The following is a 24,982-nucleotide window of genomic DNA, read 5'->3' on the forward strand; positions in this document are numbered from 1 at the left end:
CAAACATAACTTAAAGGGATATATAATTTTGTAATGCTTCTATATATTTTGATTGTTATTTTGTTTCTCAAACTCCAATAATAAATTGTAGGAGCATAAATGTTATTGGCACCAGTTTTCTAAAATTGATTTGTAGGCATAAATGAAATGTACCGTAGGTATAATCCCATAGTTCCGAGTGGCATTGAATCTTTATAAAAGAACAGATTTGGCTATATTCACACTATCAATCAAACCTCCGTTCCTTATCTCTATAAAAAACGAAAGAAAGGAGGTTTAACGTTTAAGATTAAGAAACCCATTGACATCAATGTAAATTTTATTCCATTTGTTATATGTGTTGATGGAAAAAATTACTGTGGCAGTACTTTTTATCCGTTTGTGACTGCCTAACTGAACATAACATATAACAACATAAAATTTACATTGATGTTAATAATATTTTTAAATGATATGTTAAACCTCTGTTATTTACTATTTTAAAAGGAGATAATAAACTGAGGGTTAAACGTAGTGTGAACTTAGCCTTAAGAATCAGTAAGAGCCTTAGAAAATAAAAAGCTAAGGCTAAATTCACACAACAGTTCCTTCCTTCCACTAAAAAAAGTGAGGAATGGAGGTTTAACGGAGGTTGAACGTAACAGATAAAAATCCCTTTGACATCAATGTTAATTTTATTGTGGTCAGTTTTGTCATGAATCCGTTTTCTCATGAATCGCCGCCTAAACGGAACATAACGGATGACATAAAATTTACATTGATGTCAATGGGATTTTTAAGTGATACGTTAAACCTCCGATAAATATCCATTCTTGACTTTTTTAACAGATTTAAGGAACAGAGGGAAGGAACTGTAGTGTGAAATTAGCCAAAGCCAGTTTTTTTTATATAACTTAGCAAAATCAATGAAGACTTTCTGTTAACTTGTAAACTTTCACTATATTCACCCCATGTTAATGATATTGTCAAAGCCACTTTTATTTCCATGGACTCGCTGAGTATGACTAGAAACAAGTGAACTGATTTTTACTCAAGAGGACAGACCGACTTTATGTGTAGGGAAACTATAATACATTTCTTGTTAAAGTGTACCTATTCAAATGTATCCAATAAAATAATAGTAAAAAGTAGAAAAAAAAGTAGAAAAAGCATCCTGTTGTAGATATGCAAGTGTGCTTGGGATGATTGTTCCATGCCAAGACTTATTTAAGTTTATAGATGATAGTGGATAAGTGGATAGATGACCTCATATTTGACTGTAGAATTGTTTGGTATACTACATTCTGGTGTAATGGTACATGCAATGTATGAATTGTGGTGTTAACTGGACTGGAAAAAAATGTCAACTGTCTTGAATGTCTTCCACTTGTGAAACATTTTTCTTACCATAGAGTGAAATTGTTTGGAAACAGCCTTGCAAACTTTCCTCATGCTTTTCTAATGCTTTGCTGATTTCGTTTCTCATTGGTATTGGGTTAACACCTGAATGTGCCACAGCAGCACATTTCCAAACTACTGCTTTTATAGAAGTGATCACACTTACTGTCATTTTTGATACAGTGATGAACCTTACACATTTACACAAGTAAAAACTGCAAAGCTGCTGAAACATTATCATAAATATCAATGTAATACCTTACTGAGGAATGGATGTAACAAAAACATCACAAATGTAATGGTTGCTTGCAGTCAATGATAATGTCCTATTTTCTGCATTCGGTTTAATTATCACTTTCATGTGTGTATGAAACAATATTACAATATTTAATTGTATAATTTACCAGCCATGTGCTCTACTTGCTTGTTTTGTGAAGCAATTTGACATTATACATTTGAAAAAAATATTGTCCTTTAAATTCTATTTCTTGGAGCATTGTGCTCATTGCCAATGAAGTTTATTACTAATTTACTAACAATATAGCAGTGCAGTAACTTTTTACAATGTACTGTGTAGAAATTGAACTGGAACAAGTGGGTGGACCCTGTCTGTGTGGGCTCACAATCTATTCATGTAGTGATGGTGTCCAGAAAGTTTGTTTGAACAGAATGTCTGAGTTGAACATACGCAGTATATTTCTTCTTCCGGCACAAGAAGGCATTCAATGCCATAAATATTGTATCCAATACCATAAAAATTGGCCATACTGGAAAGCAAGAAATCAGTTATTAATATTATTTATAGAACACCAATAATTCCTTCACACTTTACGTTCGAAAAGGGGTTCACATACATAACATTAGAATATGGAAGTACAAAAGACACAGCTACATTGAACTAGAACAAGTGAAAGTAGGACTCCAAATCCTTATGGGAAGATGAAGAGGGCACTGCGGTGAGTTATTCTAAAAAGAAGGGTTTTCAGCTTACACTTGAAGGATTAAAAAATGGGAATCTGGTGTGTTTTGGTAGAGAGGTAGAGATTATTGGGGATACATGGGAGAAGTCCTAGAGACAGCTTAGAGGAGAGGAGTATATATGTATTAAATACACACACACACGCACAATGGAAACACAATATAACATATACAGAGGAACATGGTAAAGCTTCACTTAAACAGAGGGATTAAGAACATTGGGGAACATTTACTAAGGGCTCTGCGACAGTTTTCTGTTGGAATTTTAACGTTCTTTTAGGTGCAAACTTCTCGCAAAGGTATTTAACCTGAAAACGTTTTGTGGCGTGGCTGCACTATGCTTCATGCGACACAAATTTCTGCACTGAAGGGGGTGTTCCGGTGCTGTGCACCAGATTTAACAAGTCCAAAAGAAATGTGTTGCACCCCCTATGTTAAAGGTCCACAAAAAAAAGTGGTGCACTCTGTCGGGGCAGTGCAGAGAGCGCCAGATTCACTGGCTTGTGTGCAGACAATGGGCCATATTTATCGAGTGTCTGAAAGTCAGAATATTTCCAGTTGCCTATGGCAACCAATCACAGCTCAGCTTTCATTTTACCAGTGGTCATGAATATTTTAAAGGGGAGCTGTGATTGGTTGCCATGGGCTACTGGAAATATTCTGACTTTCAGACACTTGATAAATCTGCCCCAATGTGCCTAGATTATGACAATTAAGACAATGTGTTATTTTGTTGCCCTGAGTATTTTTAAGAATCTTGTATTTGTGGGAATACTGCTTTAATGAAATTGTAAACAAATATGTTAAGTAATACACTAAATGGTGGACTATTACATGTGATAAAATAAGTCATAACTATGATGAAATCTGCAAGTCTCTTACTGACAACTGCATACCCAAATATCCATGCTTATTATTAAGTGAAATAAACACATATTTTCAAAAATATTTTATGGGATCCAACCTGATTCTCCATTGTTGTCCATTTCACAATAATGGCTTGTTAGTTAAAATTGTATTGTATTGGCTAAAGTAAATAAATACTAAAATTTAAGATGCTGATTAGCTAGAGTTATCATTCATGTTTTGTGTTGACAATAAAACTTTTCTAGCATATAAATAGTTTTAGGAAGTAAATGGACGACCTGTAAAATACATTTAATATTAAGGTGCAACATCTTTGATTAGCCGATTGCTCTTTATGCCATATTGATATAACCTAAATTATTGCAAGTATTATTTATATACAAGAACAAGGAGCAGCAGACGTAAAGTTTGAAGTTTAAAAAATCTGCTGTGCTTAATAATTTCAATTTACATGTCTAATTTAAGGATGGTGTCATGTTCAAATAATTCTGTGTGGAGTGTGTAGATAACAGAATTTTCTAAATCAAAGAAGTAAAAATAAAGTTTAAAATTAGAAAACTAACAGCAAATATATGTGTGTGAGCTGTTCTCTTTTGTATAACTTCTGACCAATTGGCATTGTACTTGTGAAACCTGGTAGACAGTACATAGATATATTCAATTCAAACATGGCAATACCTGTGGGATAGTATGTAAAGTATCTGTATCTTCTCAGTAGCATTTCATGTTGGGATGAAGCTAATGGCCCTTTAAAAAAGTAGTAATGATAATAATTCCTTTATTTATATAGCGCACACAGATTACGCAGCGCTGCACAAAGCTTGTCAAATCTGTCCCTGTCCCCAATGGGGCTCACAATCTCATCAACCTACCAGTATGTTTTGGAGTTTGGGAGGAAACCAGAGGACCCGGAGGAAACCCACGCAAACACGGAGAGAACATACAAACTCTTTGCACACATTAAATCAGGGTAGGAAACTGTTGTATACAAATATATAGCATATATTACACTGGCTGTGGAATATCTAGTAGAATACTTTGTGAGCATGTTATATTCTTAGAACTACTGGAATTGCAACCAGACTAAATGGATGTAAATTAGCAAACAAGCATTGGGTGGATGAGTTCACACTACATATGTAAGCAAAGGACTCTATTGAACTGACAGATATCAAAGTAAAGCACCACAGAAACCATGCACAATGCAGATTCTTATGATGCACAGTTATAAGTCATTTATGCCACTGAATGTACCTACAGAGGCATTCACCAGAGACTTCATCAGAGGGCATTTCTGAACATATACTGGCAATGTGCGCTGCAGTACAAACAGCTTAAGGCTAGTTTTATAAGCTGTAATTCTTTGAAGGCCTGACTTTTGATCTGATAATGATTGTGCATGACAGGACATAAAGTGTTTACACGTAGAGCAGTGATCCCTTTCGGTTGGGAACTACTGCCAAAAGGTATGCGCACATGGAGGACATGGAACTTTAATATGATCATAAGCACAATCCGGTACCTTTCAGTTCAAATTACTTGGATATAAAGGCATAGACAATCGATAAACATATTAAAATAATTTTTTTAAGTTCACACGTGACTATATAGGGTCAAACATACGCAAAGTGTCTCTACAGTTCTTAATCTATAAAGAGCTATAACTACAAATCATTCTCATTCACAATATATAAACCAATGCCCAAAAGGCAAGCCAAATGCAGTAATAATGTTGGCTTCTAATATGTAGGTTTTATTCAATTCTATTGATAAATACACAAGTGAATTCATTTGGATGCAGTATTTGTCTTTCATTTGCTCTTGGTTTAGGCTAAGAGATAATATATAACACATACGTCAAAGGCCGTAAAGCCAGGTCTATGGTATTTTTGGGCTATCTACACACACAGAGGAATGGCTGTACAATAGATACAGTAGTTATTCTGCATCAGCAGGAACCACATGAAGTTGACTGGTTCTCGTATGTGGTTTGATGCGGGGTTTTTTTCTGCAGCAGGGGACGGAGTTCAATTCTTGCATTTCAAAGCTTGCATATTTGCTGCAAATTTGTGTGGGACTTGTATTAATCGCACCCATTATCCTGGCACCATGTGCGGATGGCCTTGCATGGCTCTATTTTGGTCTTGTTTTGAAGATTTAATTTTTACGCCAAAACCAGTAGTCTGATGAATGGAAAGATTTTTAGTCTTGCAATGTTAGTCTCCTGTTTTCATGTCTTCAATGCAAGTTATTAATTTTATTGCCTAGGCTCACCATTATGTCCCATGGCATGTGAGCAGTTTCGGAGCTAAATATAAACCACTGTGAACTATATACTAACCCTTATGTGTTCAGTGAATAAACACACACTAAAATATGTCTGCTAAAACCCTGTCCCCTATTGAGAACCTCTGCATAAAGGAGTTACAAAAGGCAACTCTGCCCTATTTTGCGAGGTGGTCCTATCCACTCTTTATCTTTGTCAAGCATGCATTGAGGGCAGGAAACGTGGATGGTTTAATCTTGGCAGTTGGAATGCCCCTTTTTTTTTCTACATAAAGAAAGAGTGAAAACTTCTAGCTTCCTTTCATATAATTACATTCACATCTTCCTGTGAACACAGGAAAATGCCTTTTATGATTCATATATATATAATGTTGCATTGGAATAAAAAGTTTAAAACTTTTGTACAAATATATAGACTTAATAGAGGTAATTGAATCAAATTAATATATATTCTTGGGGTATCCATTCAGTTATTAGAAGTGTTAATAAGCATTATACTGTCTGCCCGATTTGGACTTCTTACAATCGCTGACCCCATGTATGTTTCACTGTTCCCTGGATCAGATTAGAATTCTCTGCATTCTAGTGTCTGTCCTATAAAGTGTTTGCATGTGCTTGGCACTATATAAATACACATGTACATTACCTAAAAAGGATACTGCTATAAATCACAGTAAGCAGACTGAATGTGAACATACGTTTTCAATACAATGCTAACTCTATTCAAAAACATTTCATATTTTTATTTTTTTTTACCATCAGAGGGAAGTAAGGCTTTGCATCCAAATCCTCACAAGAGGATTCTCCTATTTTATCTGATGCCTCTGAAATCTGAGAAATTCTTTTGGAAAGATGACACCAATGTAATAGAAAATATAATTAGAAATAAAGGGTGTTTTGTACATTTGTAGTCCATCTCTTGACATAACTAAATTAATTAACATATCTGACCTATTATATAATTGGGATTGTTACTTGCATTATCACATATACATATAAATATGATAGAAATATCATCAGCTGCTCTGGAATAAACAGCAAAAGATGTAATTTATTACACTTTGTGTAGTAGCACAGTATATTAATATTAGAGACTAATATGAATCTAATGTGTGATATTGTTGTTGTTCAAAGACAAAAGGTACAATTATACTTTGTAGCCCATTATGCTCAGTGTTTTGCATCAGTAAGCCAAAATGGAGAATGGAATTGAGCAAAAGTGCTCTATAATCCAAAGATTTGTATATTAATTTTTGGTTCTGGCCTACAAGTACTAATGCAAAATACTGAGTAGATTACTAGGCGATAAGTCATTAGATATGTTACATTATTTACTGGAAAATCAGTATTATACAACTACCCACCCTTGCAGATTTTTTGTGACTAATCCAGTGAATCCGCTGTGTGTGAACAAAGCCTTCAGCTTTTGAGGAAAGTCAAAAAGAACGTGCACACATTATTTGTACAATATTGTTGGCTAGGTCAGTGCTATATTAATAAAGAGAAATAATTCTAAGAATAAAAGTCTTAAGAAAGAACCTTTTTATTGACCTGTTCTGTAACGAAAAAATATAGTGTATGTTTACATATAGCTTGAGAGCGCTGAGACAACTACTGCAGAGATTTTGTTTACAAGGTTTACTGCATTTCTATAAACTGCATAATCAATAAATACATCCATAAAGCAGCCAGCATGTAAAGGGCACAAGTATAGAAGTCAATGACTTGCATGCAAGCATGCAGTATCATAACAAGATATAATGCACTAAACATTCAATGTTCCAAAAGATTTGAATACACAAATGTAGAGTGCATTACACTATTGTTTTTTTTTTCAGAATTGCCAAATTGTACGTGTTATGAACACAAAGCCATATCCTATCTGAGGTTATTGTGCCTTGCAAAATTAAATTCAGAGGATGGAAAATATCTGTCAATTTTGAAAGTTATTCAGTAATATTTAATGATACACATAAATAGATTTGTATCTTAAAAAATACTTTTGCATGTTATGTATAGGCACGTGTTTGTGTTGAATGTATATTGCGTAATATATATGTATATAAAAATATATATATTATGATACATGAGATAGATATATAAATATATATATACACATTCTATACATTTAGCTCATGCATTGCGTTTGTGTGAATCTAAGTTACCCCGGGTGTATGGCAGACAACTAATTAGACATCCTAATGCTCCCTGGCCAGGCAGGCAGGTCCCTTTTCTTGTGCTGGAACAAAGCTTGTGTGGGGCAGGAGTAATGTGCTGCTCAGAGCATCCTCTGCCTGGGAGGAGGGGGAGGAGTGATAGGAAGGGAGGGGGGCAGAGGGGGGGGTAGACTGGTCCTACAGAAGGAATTCCTTTCCCAGGAGCTTTATGTTGGGGGAAGGGGTCCCTGAGCAGGGAACTCTGGGAAATCCCACTCTCTCCAGTCATATGATATGTGATGGACGTATTGTACAGCCAATGTATATGTTAACATTCCACATGCAATACATAACTGCTTGTTATGTTCCCTCTAGTGTTTGCATCCCTTGTTTCATGCTATAGAGAGACACAGAGCGCGCCTCATATTCAGAAGCGCACACACTATCAGTAATTATTACACAAAATGTTCCTTGCTCTTTGTCATTCTACAAACATGTCATACAATCAGAGCTTAGTCATAGCAGAAAATAGAGCAAGTGTTCATTTAGTCTCCTCCTTTATATATATTTATATATATTTTGATATATTAGTTTTGTATATGTAATAATTATAATAGAATGGTAAAACTTGTGTTCTTGTATAATCTTAATATTATAATAATTATTTATATAGCGCATACAGATTACGCAGCGCTGCACAGAGCTTGCCCAATCAGTCTTTTAGTCTAGTTTTAAACTCATAAAATAATAAATAAATCTTTATTTTTAAACCACTATCATATTCAGCAGCGCTTTAAAGATCATGGGATACATATACAAACAAAAAAATACATGGGCAAATGAAACAAAAGGAATGAGGGACCAATGAAGATCAGACAGACACAAATCCCAGAGGAGGAGAAACATTGTTATTGTAGGAATCATATCCTGAAAATAAGATATATGGAACTGAGGGTTCTGAGAATATTGGGGTTCATTTACTAAGGGTCGCGTGCTTCACTTTTTGTCAGATTGTTCGCCTTTTTTTGGGATAAAACGGCTTGAACAGTTATTTAAGAAGTGTGTGCGGTGGGATTGTGGTGCAGCTGTGCTGGCTTCCATGCGACACAAATTAGGGGGCATGCCGTCCGGCGATCCGACTGATTCAGACTGAGCACGGTATTTAACTTTTAAATTGTGTCGCAAGATCTAGCCCTAAGATGCACCACTAAAAGATGGTGAACTCTGTCGGACCTGAGCGGGGAAGCATAACATGCAGGATTTCTGGCGCTTGATCTTAGTGAATCGCCACATGGTGCATTATAGACGGACAATGCACTTTCTGTGAACTCCAGTAACTGGGTATGTAAATGTGCCCCATTATCGATTTTCGATTGTGTAAAATGAATAGTTGTACATAAATAGAAATCTAGAAACGAAATCATAATTTTCTTCATGTTTGAAAGGTTAGTTTAGAAGAAAATGACCAAAAATACTTTAAACGCTTAAAAATGGCATTATAATGATCCACGTTTTCACACATACAACAAAGTGGTTGTTATGAAACTGCAAGTTTCAATATATACGATCACCTTTTACCAGTTAATTCCCAACTAAAGAGACAGTTTGTGTAATCTTATGTCATATGATAGCATTCTAGAGCCCGCACATAACCACTGTGCTCCCCAGACAGGATGGGAACTTTTCAGGACATGCAGGTGTGACAGACCTACCATGTGGTGTCTATATTCAATCATACAGCGCTGGCTAGTGGTGAAAAATGGAACAACAGTGGTCCACATGTCAGCTACATAGAATTTGGGATGAAGGGGAAAGCAAAGACGAATTAATGTATTTATTTATGAAGTCATATATCTGTCCCTTTAGCTCTAAATTCCCCGAGTGTCCCCTCAGTGACAGGATTGCTCCTATCGATTTAACTGCTCTTCCACTGTACGGATGCCTAGAACTGAATAGAAGCCGCGGCAGTTTCAGCTTTTTTGCCAACTGCTCCTGACTCCATATTCTGTGTTAATGCATAAAACAGCTGATCTGTGCAGGGGCCCAAGTTTCAGTGCCAAACCTATCAGACTGTGATGGCCTATTCCCATGGCGGGATTAAGGGTGCTGGAGGGCCATGGGGGCAAACTGGGGGGGGGGGGGGCTCCTCACAATTTTTCCTCTAAAGTAAATATTGCTAGTAATAAATATATACAGCCCCCCAGTAATTCACATACAGACACACATCTCCCCCAGTAATAAAAATATATAGTCCACTGTGATATATACAGCCCCCTATAATAAATACACAGCCCACTCTAATAACTATATACATCCCCCTATAACTATATACAACCCCCTTATAATAAATATATAGAGCCCTCTGTAAAAACTATATACAGCCCCCCCTATAATTACTATATCAAGCCCCCAATTATAACTATATAAGTCCCCCCTATAATAACTATATCCAGCCCCCAATAATAGCTATATAACTCCCTATAATTACTATATCCAGCCCTCCTATAAGAACTATATACACCCCAGCAATAACTATATAAAGCCCCCTATAATTACTATATACAGTCCTCTATAACTATATACAGCGTTGAGCTCTGATTGGTTGCCAAGGCCAAGTAGAGCAGTTCTGCTCTGACACTTCTGATAAATCTACCCGTAGAAAAAGGGACAGTCAGAGACACACACAGAAAGAGACGGTCAGAGACAGAGACGGTCAGAAAGAGAGATAGATACATATAAAATATTTTGTTAACCCATTCTATTTTGTTATAGCTAAGAGAAGTTATTTCCTATCCCAGGCAGCCCCGAGATCTATAGCAAGTAATATATAAAATCGGGTATGCTCATCTCTAGTCAGGATCAACTGATACAAGACGGCTCATGCTGTGCACCAGCTGTGATGTCATCATAACTGCCACTATGTCTGTAGCATGTATATAGCATATACATATCCTACATATCACTATACATACCCTGTTTCCCTGAAAATAAGACAGTGTCTTATATTAATTTTTGCTCCTATAGAGGCACTAGGTCTTATTCTCAGGGGATGTCTTATTTTTCCACGAACAAGAATTTACATTTATCGTTCTAACATCCTTATAACTCTCCAAACTCTGAATTTCCTGCTGTATTCCTTGTGACTCCATTTCTATTAGAATCATTGGCCCCAATCTCTCATGTTTAGTAAAAGCACTTTCCATAAATGACCCTTCTTATCCTGGTGGCTGCTGGGATCACATTTGCAGCACAACAGCCACTGATTTAATTCCATGAATTCTTCCCCGTCACAACCTTCTGCAGCATCTAAAAGATTTACTAATGTTAATGTATGGCACGGGGGGAGCTGCTGCAATGGCGGCCGCTAGGTCTTATTTTCAGGGGAGGCCTTATATTTCTAAGTCTGAACAAAATTGTACTAGGTCTTATTTTCGGGGGATGTCTTATTTTAGGGGAAACAGGGTATCATACAGATGTCTCCTATTCTCATCCAGACATTGACATTTAATTAATTTGTCATATACAAACATTTCTTCATTTGAATGTTTTTTAAAAAGAGTATCTGTGTGAAGATCATTTTCCATAAATTTAGCCATGTTGCCCCTTAGAATCAATAACTTTTTATCCTTGGATACAACCTCCACTGCTGTAGTGATTGTACAAAGAAACTAATTGTTTTTGTATAAGAAATGGGAAGGAGTAGTAGCATGTCCCACACCTGTCTTGTTGCACACCTGTCAATGCCAATGCCTGGCAATTGCCACCGCTGCCAGGGTGCCGTAGTCATATTCTACGAAGCTATATTGTTTCTAAAGAACAACATGGCTACATTTTGTCAGGGGTGCCCCTGCGACCCATGTCTCGGACGTACCCATATTGTCAGGTTCGCTAGGGAGATTGCTGGGACTTCTGGTTCTTCTGGTGGTACCAGCAGCGTTCTCCGAACCCCGGCGCGTATCCGCGCAAACTCCACCTCTCGTCCTGGGCAGCGGCTGCTAAGATCTCGCGCTGTCTAGGAGTGGCTGGGACTTTGAACCTCTGCTTGGTGCCTGGTTGTTTCTGCACCATGAGGGGTTAATTCCCAGATGCTGTCCAGCACCTATCAGGTTCTGGAGGTGGAGTTCTGGCTGCATAAATTGCAGCTTCACTAGTCACCTGTGCCAGTGTTTGAAAATCCCTTTCTCCACTCGCTGCTCTAGGTTGTATTGCTCAGTATCTTTATCTGTATTGTTGTTACCTCGGCTAGTTTTTGACTTTGACTCTTTGCTTACTGATTTTGCTATTGACGTACCCTCTCGTTGTGATTCCGGCTTGTTTACCATTCTTTTGTGTTTTATGTTGTCAGTCTGTTTGTGTTTTCCTTCCCACACTTATTCCAGTGTATCTCGAAGTCTTCAAGTAGTCGCCCCACGGTTTAGCGTGGGGGGGCTATAGGAAGGGACAGAGGTTGGGGCAAGCTCAGGGCTCACTATCCCCTGTCTTTTGTGTACCAATCTTAACACATATGCCTCCGTGTGCCCCTCTGCCTCACTTACCTCGCCGGGTTCCAGCGCCGTCTCCCACAGCACGGCGCGCGTCCCCGCCTCCTAGGGTGCACACGTAGAGAAAGCGTTATGCCTATTCCTTGTGACTGTTTGCTGAATTCTCGTTGTGACTCAGGTTTTGTTCCCGACTCCGCACCTCCGCTGCCTGCCTTGACCTTTTGCCTTGCTCCTGACTCCGATCTTCTGCCGCCTGTCCTGACCTCCTGCCTGTCCCCGACCACGATACTGTCTCACGATTTTGTACTTTTCCTTGGCCGCCGCCAGGGACAAAGAAGTGCCTGTGGAGCGACCAGGTGGTACCACGCCACAGAAAGTCCAACACGCTGTGCGGCGGGCTGTGGTGAAAACCGGGTGCCATTTAGACTCCGCTCCCAGGTGTCGGCTTACACCATCATCCGCGATGGTACAGAGGATCCACTACCACTGATCCTGACACATTTATAGGAAATTATCTTCACACAGGTTATTCTTTTCAATTAAATATATGCAAACGGCAGATGAAATTAGAATAAATTAAATGGAAATACCCCTTTAGGACAGCTTTATAGATCTGTGCTGTGACTGCTAGAGGAATTTTATTTTATACATTATCCTAAATCCTGGTAAAGAATGGATGTAACAACATTCTTGCCTCAGAAATGGAACTGAAACCACAACAAGACGATTTAAAATTTTCTTGAAGACCTTCAAATCAGACCGTCTAAATATGTTCAGACAGGGCCACCATCAGGGCAGAAATGCTCTGACTGGAGCCTAGGGCCCTTCCAATTTCACAATGAAGGGGGGAAACCCAGGCGCTAGAGTCAGAGTATTTCTGGGGTAGCCTCTCTCAGCATACTTACTTTTTCTCCCTAACTGTCCATTCTGAGCATTCCTCTGCTCGTTGTGAGGCCCTGCCAACCGGTTCTCCGAGTAACACTATAGAGCTCCCCCCCTTGCCCTAGCTGCTTCCCTAGTAATAGTACATGACCAACACCGGCCGCTCATGTATGTTAACTGAAACGTAAGCGATCAGTAAGATGGCTACATATAAGCCGAGTTTTTAAGCACAAAAAATGTGCTGAAAAACCTCACCTCAGCTTATACCCGAGTCAAACAGTGTACTCACCTTCTGATCCCCCCCCCCCCTTGCAGGTCCTCTTCTATACAGTGATGCTTCGGCTACGTGTCCATACGCGCTGTCCATTGCTAACATTCTAATATGCGAAGCGGCTGACATCATAGTGGCAGGCCATGAAGCAGCCAGCTTTAATCCATTGTTTGAAAACTGTCAACACGATCCCTGGGGGAAATGAAGGATTGCCAAGGATTGTTATGAAGGTTGAGTCGGTGGGGAAAACGTTGGCCTTTAGTGGCAGGGCTTTAAGACATTTGCACGTTGATTTTAAAATTACGTAGTCTCCCAAAGGTATGTAGTTCTTTAAAGAAGTTAGGGATGGACACCTGGGGGGTGGAGAGGAAACATAACAAATCATCGGCGTAAGCTACGATTTTAACTTCTTTCCCATTTGCTGTCACCTTGGTTATATCCGGGTTGTTCCTTTGCCTCTGGAGGAGGGGTTCTAATGTGAGAGTGAAAATAAGGAGTGTGTGTGGGTGGGGGGGGGGGTGCAGCAGGCACCCCTAGCACGTTCAATTTCTAATGGGGAAGTAGTCGGAGTATAGACCATTTACCCTGACTGACTGACCTCAGGATGTGCATTCTCAACCCCAGATGTCTCATGACACCAATCAAAAAGGGCCAGCCCACCCGTTCAAAAGCCTTTTTCAGTATCAGTAGATAGAATAACCGTGGGGAGGGCCGTCGTCTTAATACTTGGTCCCGCTTTTGCCTGTATCTGATCACTACTTCAGTCATTGAGATAGATCTCATATGTGTATTGCTTTATCCATTATGTCAGTGATTGAATTCTGTCTTCTGTATGTGAGGTTGCGACTTCAGGGGCGTGGGGATATTGTCATCCGTTATTAATTAGTAGTATTGCTGCTGACACTTACATCCCTAACCACAGCCCAGCTACCATGCCTGTGATATAGGTAATATTTCTGTGTAGTAGAAGGGGGAACATCCAAAGCCCCTAATTTTACCACCAAAAACTTGGAAAACCTATTGACTATCGAGTATAAGCAGAGGGTGGGAAATGCATTGGTTACAGCCTCGCAGTATATAGCCAGCCAGCCCCCTTTAGTAGCCAGTCACCAGTCTGCTAAACACTTTAAAAAAATTTACTTAAACTCACCTTCGGGCAGTCCCGATTCTCCCATTCCCTCTTCTCTCTGCTGTAACAGCCGGTAGAGACGCAGCCATACTATGACATCATCATCAGCATGCAGTTGGCCGGCAAAGCACATGGCCGCGGCTCTGCCGGCTGTTACAGTAGACAGAAGAAAGAAGAGGTGCTAGGGCAGTGATGGCTAACCTTTTAGAGACAGAGTGCCCAAACTACAACTAAGACCTACTTATTTATTGCAAAGTGCCAACACAGAAATTTAATTTGTGATTTATACTCCCTTCTCTTCTAAGAAATTTGGATGATCATTGCAGCTTCTCTCCGGGGTTCCATAAACAGGAAGAATTGTCAGGGCCAGAGCAGGAGCTACAATGATAATCCAAATCTGTTCACACCTTCCCACTCCTCCAGTAGACCCAGGTAGCACTGTCACTTTAAAATAGCTCTGTACACAGCCACTCTTGGGTGGTCTGGGACTGTAGGAAGATACCTGGAGTCCTATCTGGTGATGGCCTGGGTGCCCAGAGAAAGGGTTCTGAGTGCCACCTCTGGCACCAGTGCCATAGGTTCGCCACCACTGTGCTAGGGTGATAGGAGCATCGCGGAGAAGACAGAAGAGGAGCCGCACCAAGCATCGGGGCGCCGGAGGGCGAGTATGTAAGTTTTTAAAACATTTTTTAATTGAATCGTGTATAGGCCGAGGTGAAGTTTTACAGCACATTTTTTGTGCTGAAAAACTCTGTGTGTGTGTGTATGATGTATGTATATATATACACTCACCGGCCACTTTATTAGGTACACCTGTCCAACTGCTCGTTAACACTTAATTTCTAATCAGCCAATCACATTGCGGCAACTCAAGTCAAGACAATCTCCTGCAGTTCAAACCGAGCATCAGTATGGGGAAGAAAGGTGATTTGAGTGCCTTTGAATGTGGCATGGTTGTTGGTGCCAGAAGGGCTGGTCTGAGTATTTCAGAAACTGCTGATCTACTGGGATTTTCACGCACAACCATCTCTAGGGTTTACAGAGAAGGGTCCGAAAAAGAAAAAACATCCAGTGATCAGCAGTTCTGTGGGCGGAAATGCCTTGTTGATGCCAGAGGTCAGAGGAGAATGGGCAGACTGGTTCGAGCTGATAGAAAGGCAACAGTGACTCAAATCGCCAACCAAGGTAGGCAGAAGAGCATCTCTGAACGCACAGTACGTCGAACTTTGAGGCAGATGGGCTACAGCAGCAGAAGACCACACCGGGTGCCACTCCTTTGAGCTAAGGACAAGGAAACTGAGGCAACAATTTGCACAAGCTCATCGAAAATGGACAGTAGAAGATTGGAAAAACGTTGCCTGGTATGATGAGTCTCGATTTCTGCTGCGACATTCGGATGGTAGGGTCAGAATTTGGCGTCAACAACATGAAAGCATGGATCCATCCTGCCTTGTATCAACGGTTCAGGCTGGTGGTGGTGGTGTCATGGTGTGGGGAATATTTTCTTGGCACTCTTTGGGCCCCTTGGTACCAATTGAGCATCGTTGCAACGCCACAGCCTACCTGAGTATTGTTGCTGACCATGTCCATCCCATTATGACCACAATGTACCCAACATCTGATGGCTACTTTCAGCAGGATAATGCGCCATGTCATAAAGCTGGAATCATCTCAGACTGGTTTCTTGAATATGACAATGAGTTTACTGTACTCAAATGGCCTCCACAGTCACCAGATCTCAATCCAATAGAGAATCTTTGGGATGTGGTGGAATGGGAGATTCGCATCATGGATGTGCAGCCGACAAATCTGCGGCAACTGTGTGATGCCATCATGTCAATATGGACCAAAATCTTTGAGGAATGCTTCCAGCACCTTGTTGAATGCCACGAATTGAGGCAGTTCTGAAGGCAAAAGGGGGTCCAACCCGTTACTAGCATGGTGTACCTAATAAAGTGGCCGGTGAGTGGATACAAAGTGTGCGTGTGTGTGTCTAATTAATATATATATATATATATATTTATATATATATATATATATATATTTATTTATGTATTAATAGAGTGTGTGTGTGTTATTTGCCTTAAAACATTTTGGAGCAGGGGCTGATCTAAAATGCCAAAGAACCTCTACTTATGTCTCTCCTGTGCTCTGGTCACCACCATAGATATAGTAAAGTCTTTATGTTGCTGTGCTATCTGTACACAGGTAACTGACATGTGTAAAAACAGAGAGATGACTAGATCTCCTTTGCTATTTTAGCTCAACCCTTGCTATTGCTCCAAATAGAATTCTGAATAACCCTAATTTGTCTAAGGGTGTAGCCTTGATGTGGCCGGGATGCATTTGTGATGCAGGCAGCCAAATCCAATTAACTTATTGGAGGAGATTTATCCGAAGTGGCTCAGAACTGTTCAAGTAGCTTATAGCAACCAATCAGAGCTCAGCATTCATTTTATAAATAGCTGTGGGAAAATGAAAGCTGAGCTCTGATTGGTTGCCTTTGGAAACTAGAACAATTCTGCTCTCAGACTCTTCTGAATAATCTTCCCCATTGTGCTGATAATTCCTAACAAAATTATCATTTAGGGATTGTTTCATGTTATCAGTAGATGAAATGTAATTATTTTTTTTTATGAATTATCGGCACAATGGGTTAATTGTACTTGGCGAGGCACATCAAGGTTGTACTGTCTATTCACACCCAAAGCTTTATTTTAACCTTAGAGAGGGGAATTCACCAGTATTAATATTCTCCCTACTAGCTCAAGACTTTGTGGATATACTAAGAGGCTGTGGCCTAGCGTAGAATTCAGCTATAGCCTGCGCAATTATTCTTTTGCAATCTATAGCCCTCCTTGCTCCCTGCCCCTCCATATCCACTTTTCAAAAGAAAAAAAAAAAAAAAAGCTGGGAGGTGGCAAGAAGCTGCAATTCCTGTGCATATGTCTTGTATGCCAGTAAAGCAATCATGATAAATACAAGTTGTGATAATTCTCCCCCACTATCTATTGTAAAGTGCTTACAATTATGCTCTATAGCTTATAGTAAACTACTTTTATAGGGTACAAATGTTTTTGGAACCCTGTAATTGTGGCTGTGATGGGCATATTGTAATAACCTTTGAGGTGGTGGTTCTGTGTGCACTGAGATGGTTATATTGGCTTATTCTAGGGCTATTTTGTGTGGGCTGGTACAGTTATATCTATATTGTAATTATTAAACGGTCCTGGAGGCCCAGCTTGCACTGTTATGTAGTCTTATACTATGTCTGATCCAGCATCAGACACCAAGAAAAATCGGGTGCAGTATTAGGCTCTATGTATCACTCTGGTTGGTTTTGGTCCTGTATGTATGTTGTAACCTGGTACCATATTTATGTAGTAATCTTGCATCTGGTGCTGTATCTATGTGAAGGGTGCACAACCTTCATTAGTCCGAGGGCTGTTCTGCTCAACTTTAGGGCCATACCAGTAAACACATCTCTATTTGCATTAACAATCATAGAATAGCACAAATGCCACCCCAGAAACCCAACATTACATTTTTACTATAACTAATACAGACCCCAGAGCACATACAGTGCACAAACCAAATAATAATGAAGATTGTCCAAAGCAGATGATAATAATGGAGACCCCCCATCCCAGAGCAGACATACTGGTGGAGCAAGCGTGTCATACAGGAGCCCCCCCCCCGGCCCCAAGCTGAACGATCAGTACCCCCCTAGAGCTGATCTATAATGCTAGAGACCACACAAGCTAAAGAATACTCACCTTTTAAGGCTACCATTCTTCCTGTGCCGAAGTGGAGCTTCTTCCTGGGACCTGCTCCACTCTAGTTTCTGACGTTGCAGAGTGGCGCATGGAGCAGGAGGAGACCTGGGATCGCCGAATACAGAACAGCTGACATGTACTCACCGCTTAGCTCCACTCAAAAGCCAGGGTAGAGCAGATGAAAACCCGGGAGTTATGAGTATATGTCAGATGTACTCGCCACCGCCCAACCTCCTGCAATCAATGATGGTGGAACTCATTAGTATCTGCGCAGGGTGAGGTCCACATTTTAAGGCTCCACATGTGTGCCGAGGGTCGTGCAACTCTGAGCCATGTGGTAAGATTGGTTTTGGTGCTGTCCCCATGTAATGTGTTTAGTAATGTTTTAGTTTCTATGTAACATGTTTACTATGCAACCTGTATTCAGACCCCCCAAAGAAATCACTAAAATAATTTCTCTTGCTCATCTAAATAGCACATTATGACCCCAGTAGCCTGTAGTTGTAGTGATGCCCCCATTAGTTAATCATATAAACAATTTAAAAATAAAAAATACTTATCTTTGTACCTCTTATGGTGTCTTGCTCCGGTAGCATCGGAGCAGGGGGTGCATGAGGACATCACGTGTCATCAGCCGTCACCTGTGCCGGATCAACCATCACACTGGCCCCACAATGTCTGCCCGTGTGATGCAAGGAGAGCAATGGAACACAGGAGCTAACATCTCGCTCCCGTGCTTTGCTGCAGTAAGTAAGAGTGGGAGCTAGAGCTCCAACCTGCTTCACCCTGTTTTGGCGAACCAGTAGGATCCCACCCCTGGCTGTGCCCACTTGTAGAAGCTTCCATACTTACATTCTAGGGTGTCCTTACACCCTACATCTTACAGATGGCAAGTGCAATAAAAGAGGATCTACCCATATGTAATAGAGAAATGCTAGCAAATAGTATTATTTTATGTATAGATCAAGTATAGTTTATTAGACTGAACTTTCTGATCCAAATTCGGAAAATGTAACAAAAAGAAGACTGCTCCCAATAATCTATAGTAAGAAAAACCATAGCTCCACTTTTTCATTCTTATCCTTTAGTTCCTTTGTTGAAGACAAATTTTGCATGACCCGAGTCCATATTCTCTCAAAGTTCATCATGTCTGCCAGCACCTGGAGGAAGGCTTGGTTTGATGAACACTCCTTCCATTACTTTCCAGTGGTTATGGGCATTGGCACTTGTCATACCATGCACTTCCCTTTGCCCTCTGATAGGGTGGCTGTACTGTTCGCCAGTAACAGTCAGATAAACACTGGTCCCAACATGCTTGAAGCGCACAGAGTCTTCACGATCCCATAGTGTGTCACTGCACTGCACAGTCCATGTGTCTAGGTCATCACCTTCCCCATTATCCCCAAAGGCACTGACTTCCTGCACAATAATACATTTAAAAAAAGGGAAAGAAAAATGATTAAGTAGCTTTGAAACACACTTACAAAAGAGAACTTTCTTAAGCATATTTTTAAACAAAACAAACTCCAAGGCAGACGTACAAGGCACGGTCATCCTAAAGCATTTTCATACCTGGTTGTTGGACAGAGGCGAGGAGAAATGATGTGAGTGGAGATTCTTTCCTGTGTTCACATGAGTAATGCGGATAGTTTGGCCACACTTTATAGGTTCCCCACGGCTACATTCTCCATCTTTTTTGCCTCTTATCCTCCAGTAGCTGTTTGCATCATCAGAAGACTCGACACCAGTGACAGACTGTTGGCCACTTCCTAAAAGATAATTTTGGTGATTAGTTTAAGAATATTTCTGCACTCCAATTACCGCATATACTGTTGTATAAGGCAAGTTTTTCAGCATAAAAAAAATGTGCTGAAAAACCCTAACTCGGCTTATACTTCAGTCTATAAAAAAAAAAAAAAAAAAAAAAGTGTACTTACCTTCTGACACCCCCCCCCCCCCAGGCCCACTTCTTTTCAGCAATGTCCAACATCGGCTGTCGCACACACTACGATGCAGGCTGCTAACATGATACCTGTGACAGATCGTGCGCCAACACGGAGCAGATGCCAGACATCGCTGAAAAGAAGAGGACCTGCTGGGGGGAAGGTGTTGGAAGGGGAGTACACCTATAGTTTTTTTTTTCTTACAGGCTATATACAGGGGAGTAGGGGCTGCAGGCTATGTACTGTATATAGGGGGGGGGGACAGGTGGCTGCAGGGTCCGCAGGCTATATATTGGGGAGCATTGGCTGGCTGGCTATTTAGTGGGAACAGGGGCTGGCTGTCTATATACTGGGAGCATGAGCCGGCAGACTATGTACTAGGCTTATACACAAGTCAATAGGTTTTCCAAGTTTTTTGTGTTAAAATTAGGGGCCTTGGCTTATATTCGGGCTGGCTTATACTTGAGTATTTACAGTAATAAAAGTATCCAGACATTATGCAACTCCTATACAAAAGTGATGTAATTCTGTGTTGATGAATTTATTGCCACTCTCACCCATTTATTGCTAAACTATAGACAGCAAAAGATGGATCTATAAAACTGTAACAGTTGGATAATTTATGTATAGTTTCGAGAGTTCCTCATTTTTTTTTATTAAAGATGAATTGGAGAAATATATATTTGTAAAAGATTATTATTAAGTAACATCAATCCAATGTATGATGCACAAGACTCTACTGTTTAATAGAAAATAGTTGTATCACTTAGAAGGATTGCAACATTGGGTCTATCCACAAACTACAGAGGACCTCCTGATAGTTAAGACCTCCAGTCCCAGGTCTGAACCAATATCAGAGTATAAGTTATGCTGATGGGCCCAGACTCAGTGGCAGATGAAAGGAAACCTACCATCATGGATGTACCTAATAAGGTACATCTGGCGACAGGTTCCTTTAATGAATTATAGCTCCATGCTTTTTTTATAATAAAACTTAGTGGCCCAGAACTTTATAAAACTATCATCTAACCTATATCCAAATTTTGGTTAGAGGCTACTGGAGCATAGAGAAGCCACGGTGTGAAGGGCCCCAGTAGACTCTTTCGATCCCTCCTACCTAGAAGTATTCAGTGCACAGCTCCACGTCCCAGTAGCCTCTAAACTAAATTTGAATATAGATTAGATTATAGTTTTATAAAGTTCTGGGTCACGAACAGTTTTATTTTAAAAAAGCACGGAGATACAATACTTTAAAGGAACCTGCCGCCGGATCTACCAAATTAGGTAGATCCATAGTGCTAGGTTTAGGACCTGTCACCCGAATATTGGCTCAGGGAGCTGCTTAGTAAGCCCTACCCCAGTAATAGCAGTATTTAAGTGCTAGCTTTATCGGAACATACCGATAAAGCTAGCGAACGCTGCACTACATAGCACTCAGAACACCAGACTAAGATTACAGGGGTCCGTCGTATTCATGAGGGGGCGTCTGGGGGAGAAGATGAGGAGAGGGGAAAGCCTCAGACGGCCCCCTCATGAAAGCAGTGTTTGCTGGCTTTAGGTATGTTCCGATAAAGCTACCAATTTAACACTGCTTTTACTGGGGTAGGGTTAGCTCCCTGAGCCAATATTTCGGTGACAGGTTTTCAAGTAAACCAAGGGCTGCTCAGCAAACTTGGGTCCCCCCTGCCACACAATGTTATGGGTTTTCTAAAGTAGGTAGAGTTATCACCAAGATGGCCGCCACTGGAAACTACAAATCCCATGATTGCAAAGTTCTCAATAACTCCTCCTCCCTCTTATGCTCTGCTCCCAGTGATGATGTAACAGACTGTCCTGCTCTGTTACCATAGTAATAATGTGTAACTGCAATCACAGTATGGCAACACTGGCCATACTGGATGCACTGGAACCAACTGACTACAACCAAACATAGTGATGATCACATGACCTGCCCAGGCAGGTGCGGGACATGTGACCAGCGGCCATCTTCTATCCTGCGTCTGCTCTGTGCTGGGAAAATCAGCGTACTGATTAAAGGGCCAGTATCATTTTAATTCTCTATTACAATCTATGTCCACAGCAATTTCTGCTAAGGGGAGCAAAATTTTAAATAACAACTAATTACATACTAATTAAGAACCCATTTGTATATGAATTATGCCAATTCCTGGAATACCCCTTTAAGTCAGGGACCGCCTTGACTTAGAAGATCGGGCATGATGTGCCAGCCTTAATAAAGTCCCCCTTACAATTCTGCTAACTGATTCGGTTTTATACCTTTTTTCCAGATGGACAGCAATAATGTGATCTGAATGCACCCCAAGGCTACCTGATGATGTGCTGAATATCACCCAATGTGCTTCAGTCTGGCTTCCTTTTTTTCACAGATCTTCATCTACGAGTGACCTGTAAAAGAACTGTTCTGGCCAGGACATGATCTACTTTTAGAATGGATTGTCCAGACGATCTGTTAAATTAATTGATCTATTACAAAGTATTGCATTTAATGCAGCCATCATTGTGATTACAGTGGGGAAGCAGGGACTCCTTGCATATCATTACAATGCCTACAGCCCTGTCCTGAAATCTGGCCAGTCTGTCTTTCAAGGACCGAGCCTGGCAGTGTGGAGCCTTAGGGTTTATGTGGCGAATAGAAAGTGATAGGAGGTCTGTGTGGAGGCAGAGATAGAGGTATTAGGTGGTGGAAGAGAGGCGACTTGGAAAAAAAAAAGGAAAGAAAGGAGGGTTTTCATAATCAATGTTAATTCTGTTGGTCCTGCTGCCCACATGATGTTAAAGAGCGGCCTGTTAGGGCGATTTAGGACAATAAACCATGCACAAGCCCTTTATTGTTTATTGTCCCAATTTTATCCTATACTTACCTTGGTCCAGAGCTCCCTGTGCCTGCACATTCACACATTGCAATTGGGGTACAACACCCCATAATTGTATATTAGGTAGACTTTAAATGAAACGGGAGGATGTACATCATTAAATGGGAAGGTCTGTATGTGGGATACTGTGCTTAATTAAACAGGGGGGGGGGGGGGGTGGCTGTATATAAGTACACTTGGGGGGCTGAAAATATGTAAATTGGATGGGAAAATCTTTATTTAGTGACAAGATGTTAAATGAGTAAACTAGTGGGCCCTAAATAAAATTAGGGGATGTTCTTAATATCCATCTGCACATAAATTAGGAGTGGGCACAATAAATCGGGGCCCCGCAGTGGAAGTTTCACATATGGGAGACAGTGTGGTCAGTTGTTTTGTGATGAGTATATATACAGTATTTTAGAAGTTAGCGAGGTGACATTATAATGTAAGTGACTGTGGTATTTTTATGGGCACGGTGTGGAGATGTTCTGATGGAACAGAAGACAACTGATGGCCAAGAGAGGTTGTGATGAAGTCCTCTTCCTGATGGCACCTATAAGGTACTAGATGTCAATTCTGTCCATGTCCCTGACTAACCTACTAGTGTGTGAGACAGCATCAGTCCATGTAGTATCAGTCGCAGAGAGTTAGGGAACCAGACCTCTGAGGGGGATGTTATCAATTCTTGGTAGAGTGAGCAATTTTTGATAGTGATCACACTGCCCAACACAAGAAGGAAGTGACAGGCACCGGGACTCCACCCAGGCACAGCAGGTGCAGGCACATGTCTGTATATAGCACATTACCCACTGCCATGGTGGGGAGCCTGCCGGGAGTTGTAGTGTTAGCAGTGCACGGGAGCCGCTGCTGTTATACGGAGCTGGCAGCACGTGTCTTACGTACAAGAGCCTGGACCCGTTACAAGCAGATGAGTCTATAGCGGGAGATCACTCACCTGAGCCGTACTTGACATCATGGGAGTGCAGTCTTACATTATGACGGGTGTTGAGCAGCTTCACCACGGAGCCGCACGTCACATACTCTGCTTCCTCACTCCCCTGCCCCGGACACCAGGTACAGCAGAGACCGAGCAACAAGAGCCCGAACCCTGCCCGCAGCATTGCTTCTCCAGCGCCTCAGCCTCAGCCCGGCTGCTCTACTACTTCCCTCAACATGTGACAGGAGCCAATCAGCGGGCGCCAGCAGACAAGGGCTGGGCAGATTGTCCTTTCACCCAATCATGGAAAGGATAGAAATACATGGGTGGAGCCTAAAGAGAGCTGGCGGCCGTACAGCAGTACTGGGAGGTGGATGGCAGCAGGTAGTAGACACGAGGGAGAAGGGGATTGGTCCACGCCATGTCTCATTGAGTGGCAGCCAGCCAATTGGAAAGTCGAACGTGATCACTGAGCCGGAACAACTCAGCCGCTTACGGCCGCTCTCCTGTGTTATCACTGCCGAGAGAAGCTGTCACAGGCCGCCCCTCCCATTGGCTCCCTCCTCCTCCTCCTCCTCCTCACATGAGTAAGATACAGGAGCCCAGCAACACGGAGCAGATACGGACGATCAGCAGAGGACACTAGCGGGATAGAAGGCTGCAGCCCCTTTGCACGGGGAGAGGGGACACGCACTGCCCCTTCTATTTACATGATAAAACAGAACTGTTTAGTTTTTTAGATTAAAAAAAATAGTTCTTCCTAGTGTTGGTAACTGTCCAAAAAATACACGCATAAAGAGGTTAGGGCTAAATGGAGAAGGCTCACGGGCTGTTCCCTCTCCATACGGGCCAGGTCTCTGTTATAGCACTCGACTTCCATGCAACAGAACACTGAGCACAAGATCAAGCACTTACATGCACCAGTAAGAAGAAGGGGAACTCCAGCGGACCTGAGCGGGGAAGCGACACATGCATAATATCGGGTGCACGATCTTAGTGAATCGCGGCAGAGTGCATTATCGT

At 41.1% G+C, this 24,982-nt stretch overlaps 1 protein-coding gene across 1 annotated transcript; it reads right to left on the reverse strand.

The window, feature by feature from the left end:
• Positions 1-19,150: 19,150 nt before the first annotated feature.
• On the reverse strand, positions 19,151-24,286 carry SDF2L1 (stromal cell derived factor 2 like 1). Its single transcript, XM_072144592.1, has 3 exons — positions 23,978-24,286; positions 19,776-19,972; positions 19,151-19,622 (listed from the first exon to the last, which is right to left on the reverse strand). The coding sequence occupies exons 1-3, from the start codon at positions 24,141-24,143 to the stop codon at positions 19,338-19,340; spliced, it is 648 nt and encodes a 215-aa protein (XP_072000693.1). The 5' UTR covers positions 24,144-24,286; the 3' UTR covers positions 19,151-19,337.
• Positions 24,287-24,982: the final 696 nt, after the last annotated feature.

This window comes from Engystomops pustulosus, chromosome 1 (genome assembly GCF_040894005.1).
Source record: "Engystomops pustulosus chromosome 1, aEngPut4.maternal, whole genome shotgun sequence".
In the NCBI taxonomy this organism is placed as follows: Eukaryota; Metazoa; Chordata; class Amphibia; order Anura; family Leptodactylidae; genus Engystomops; species Engystomops pustulosus.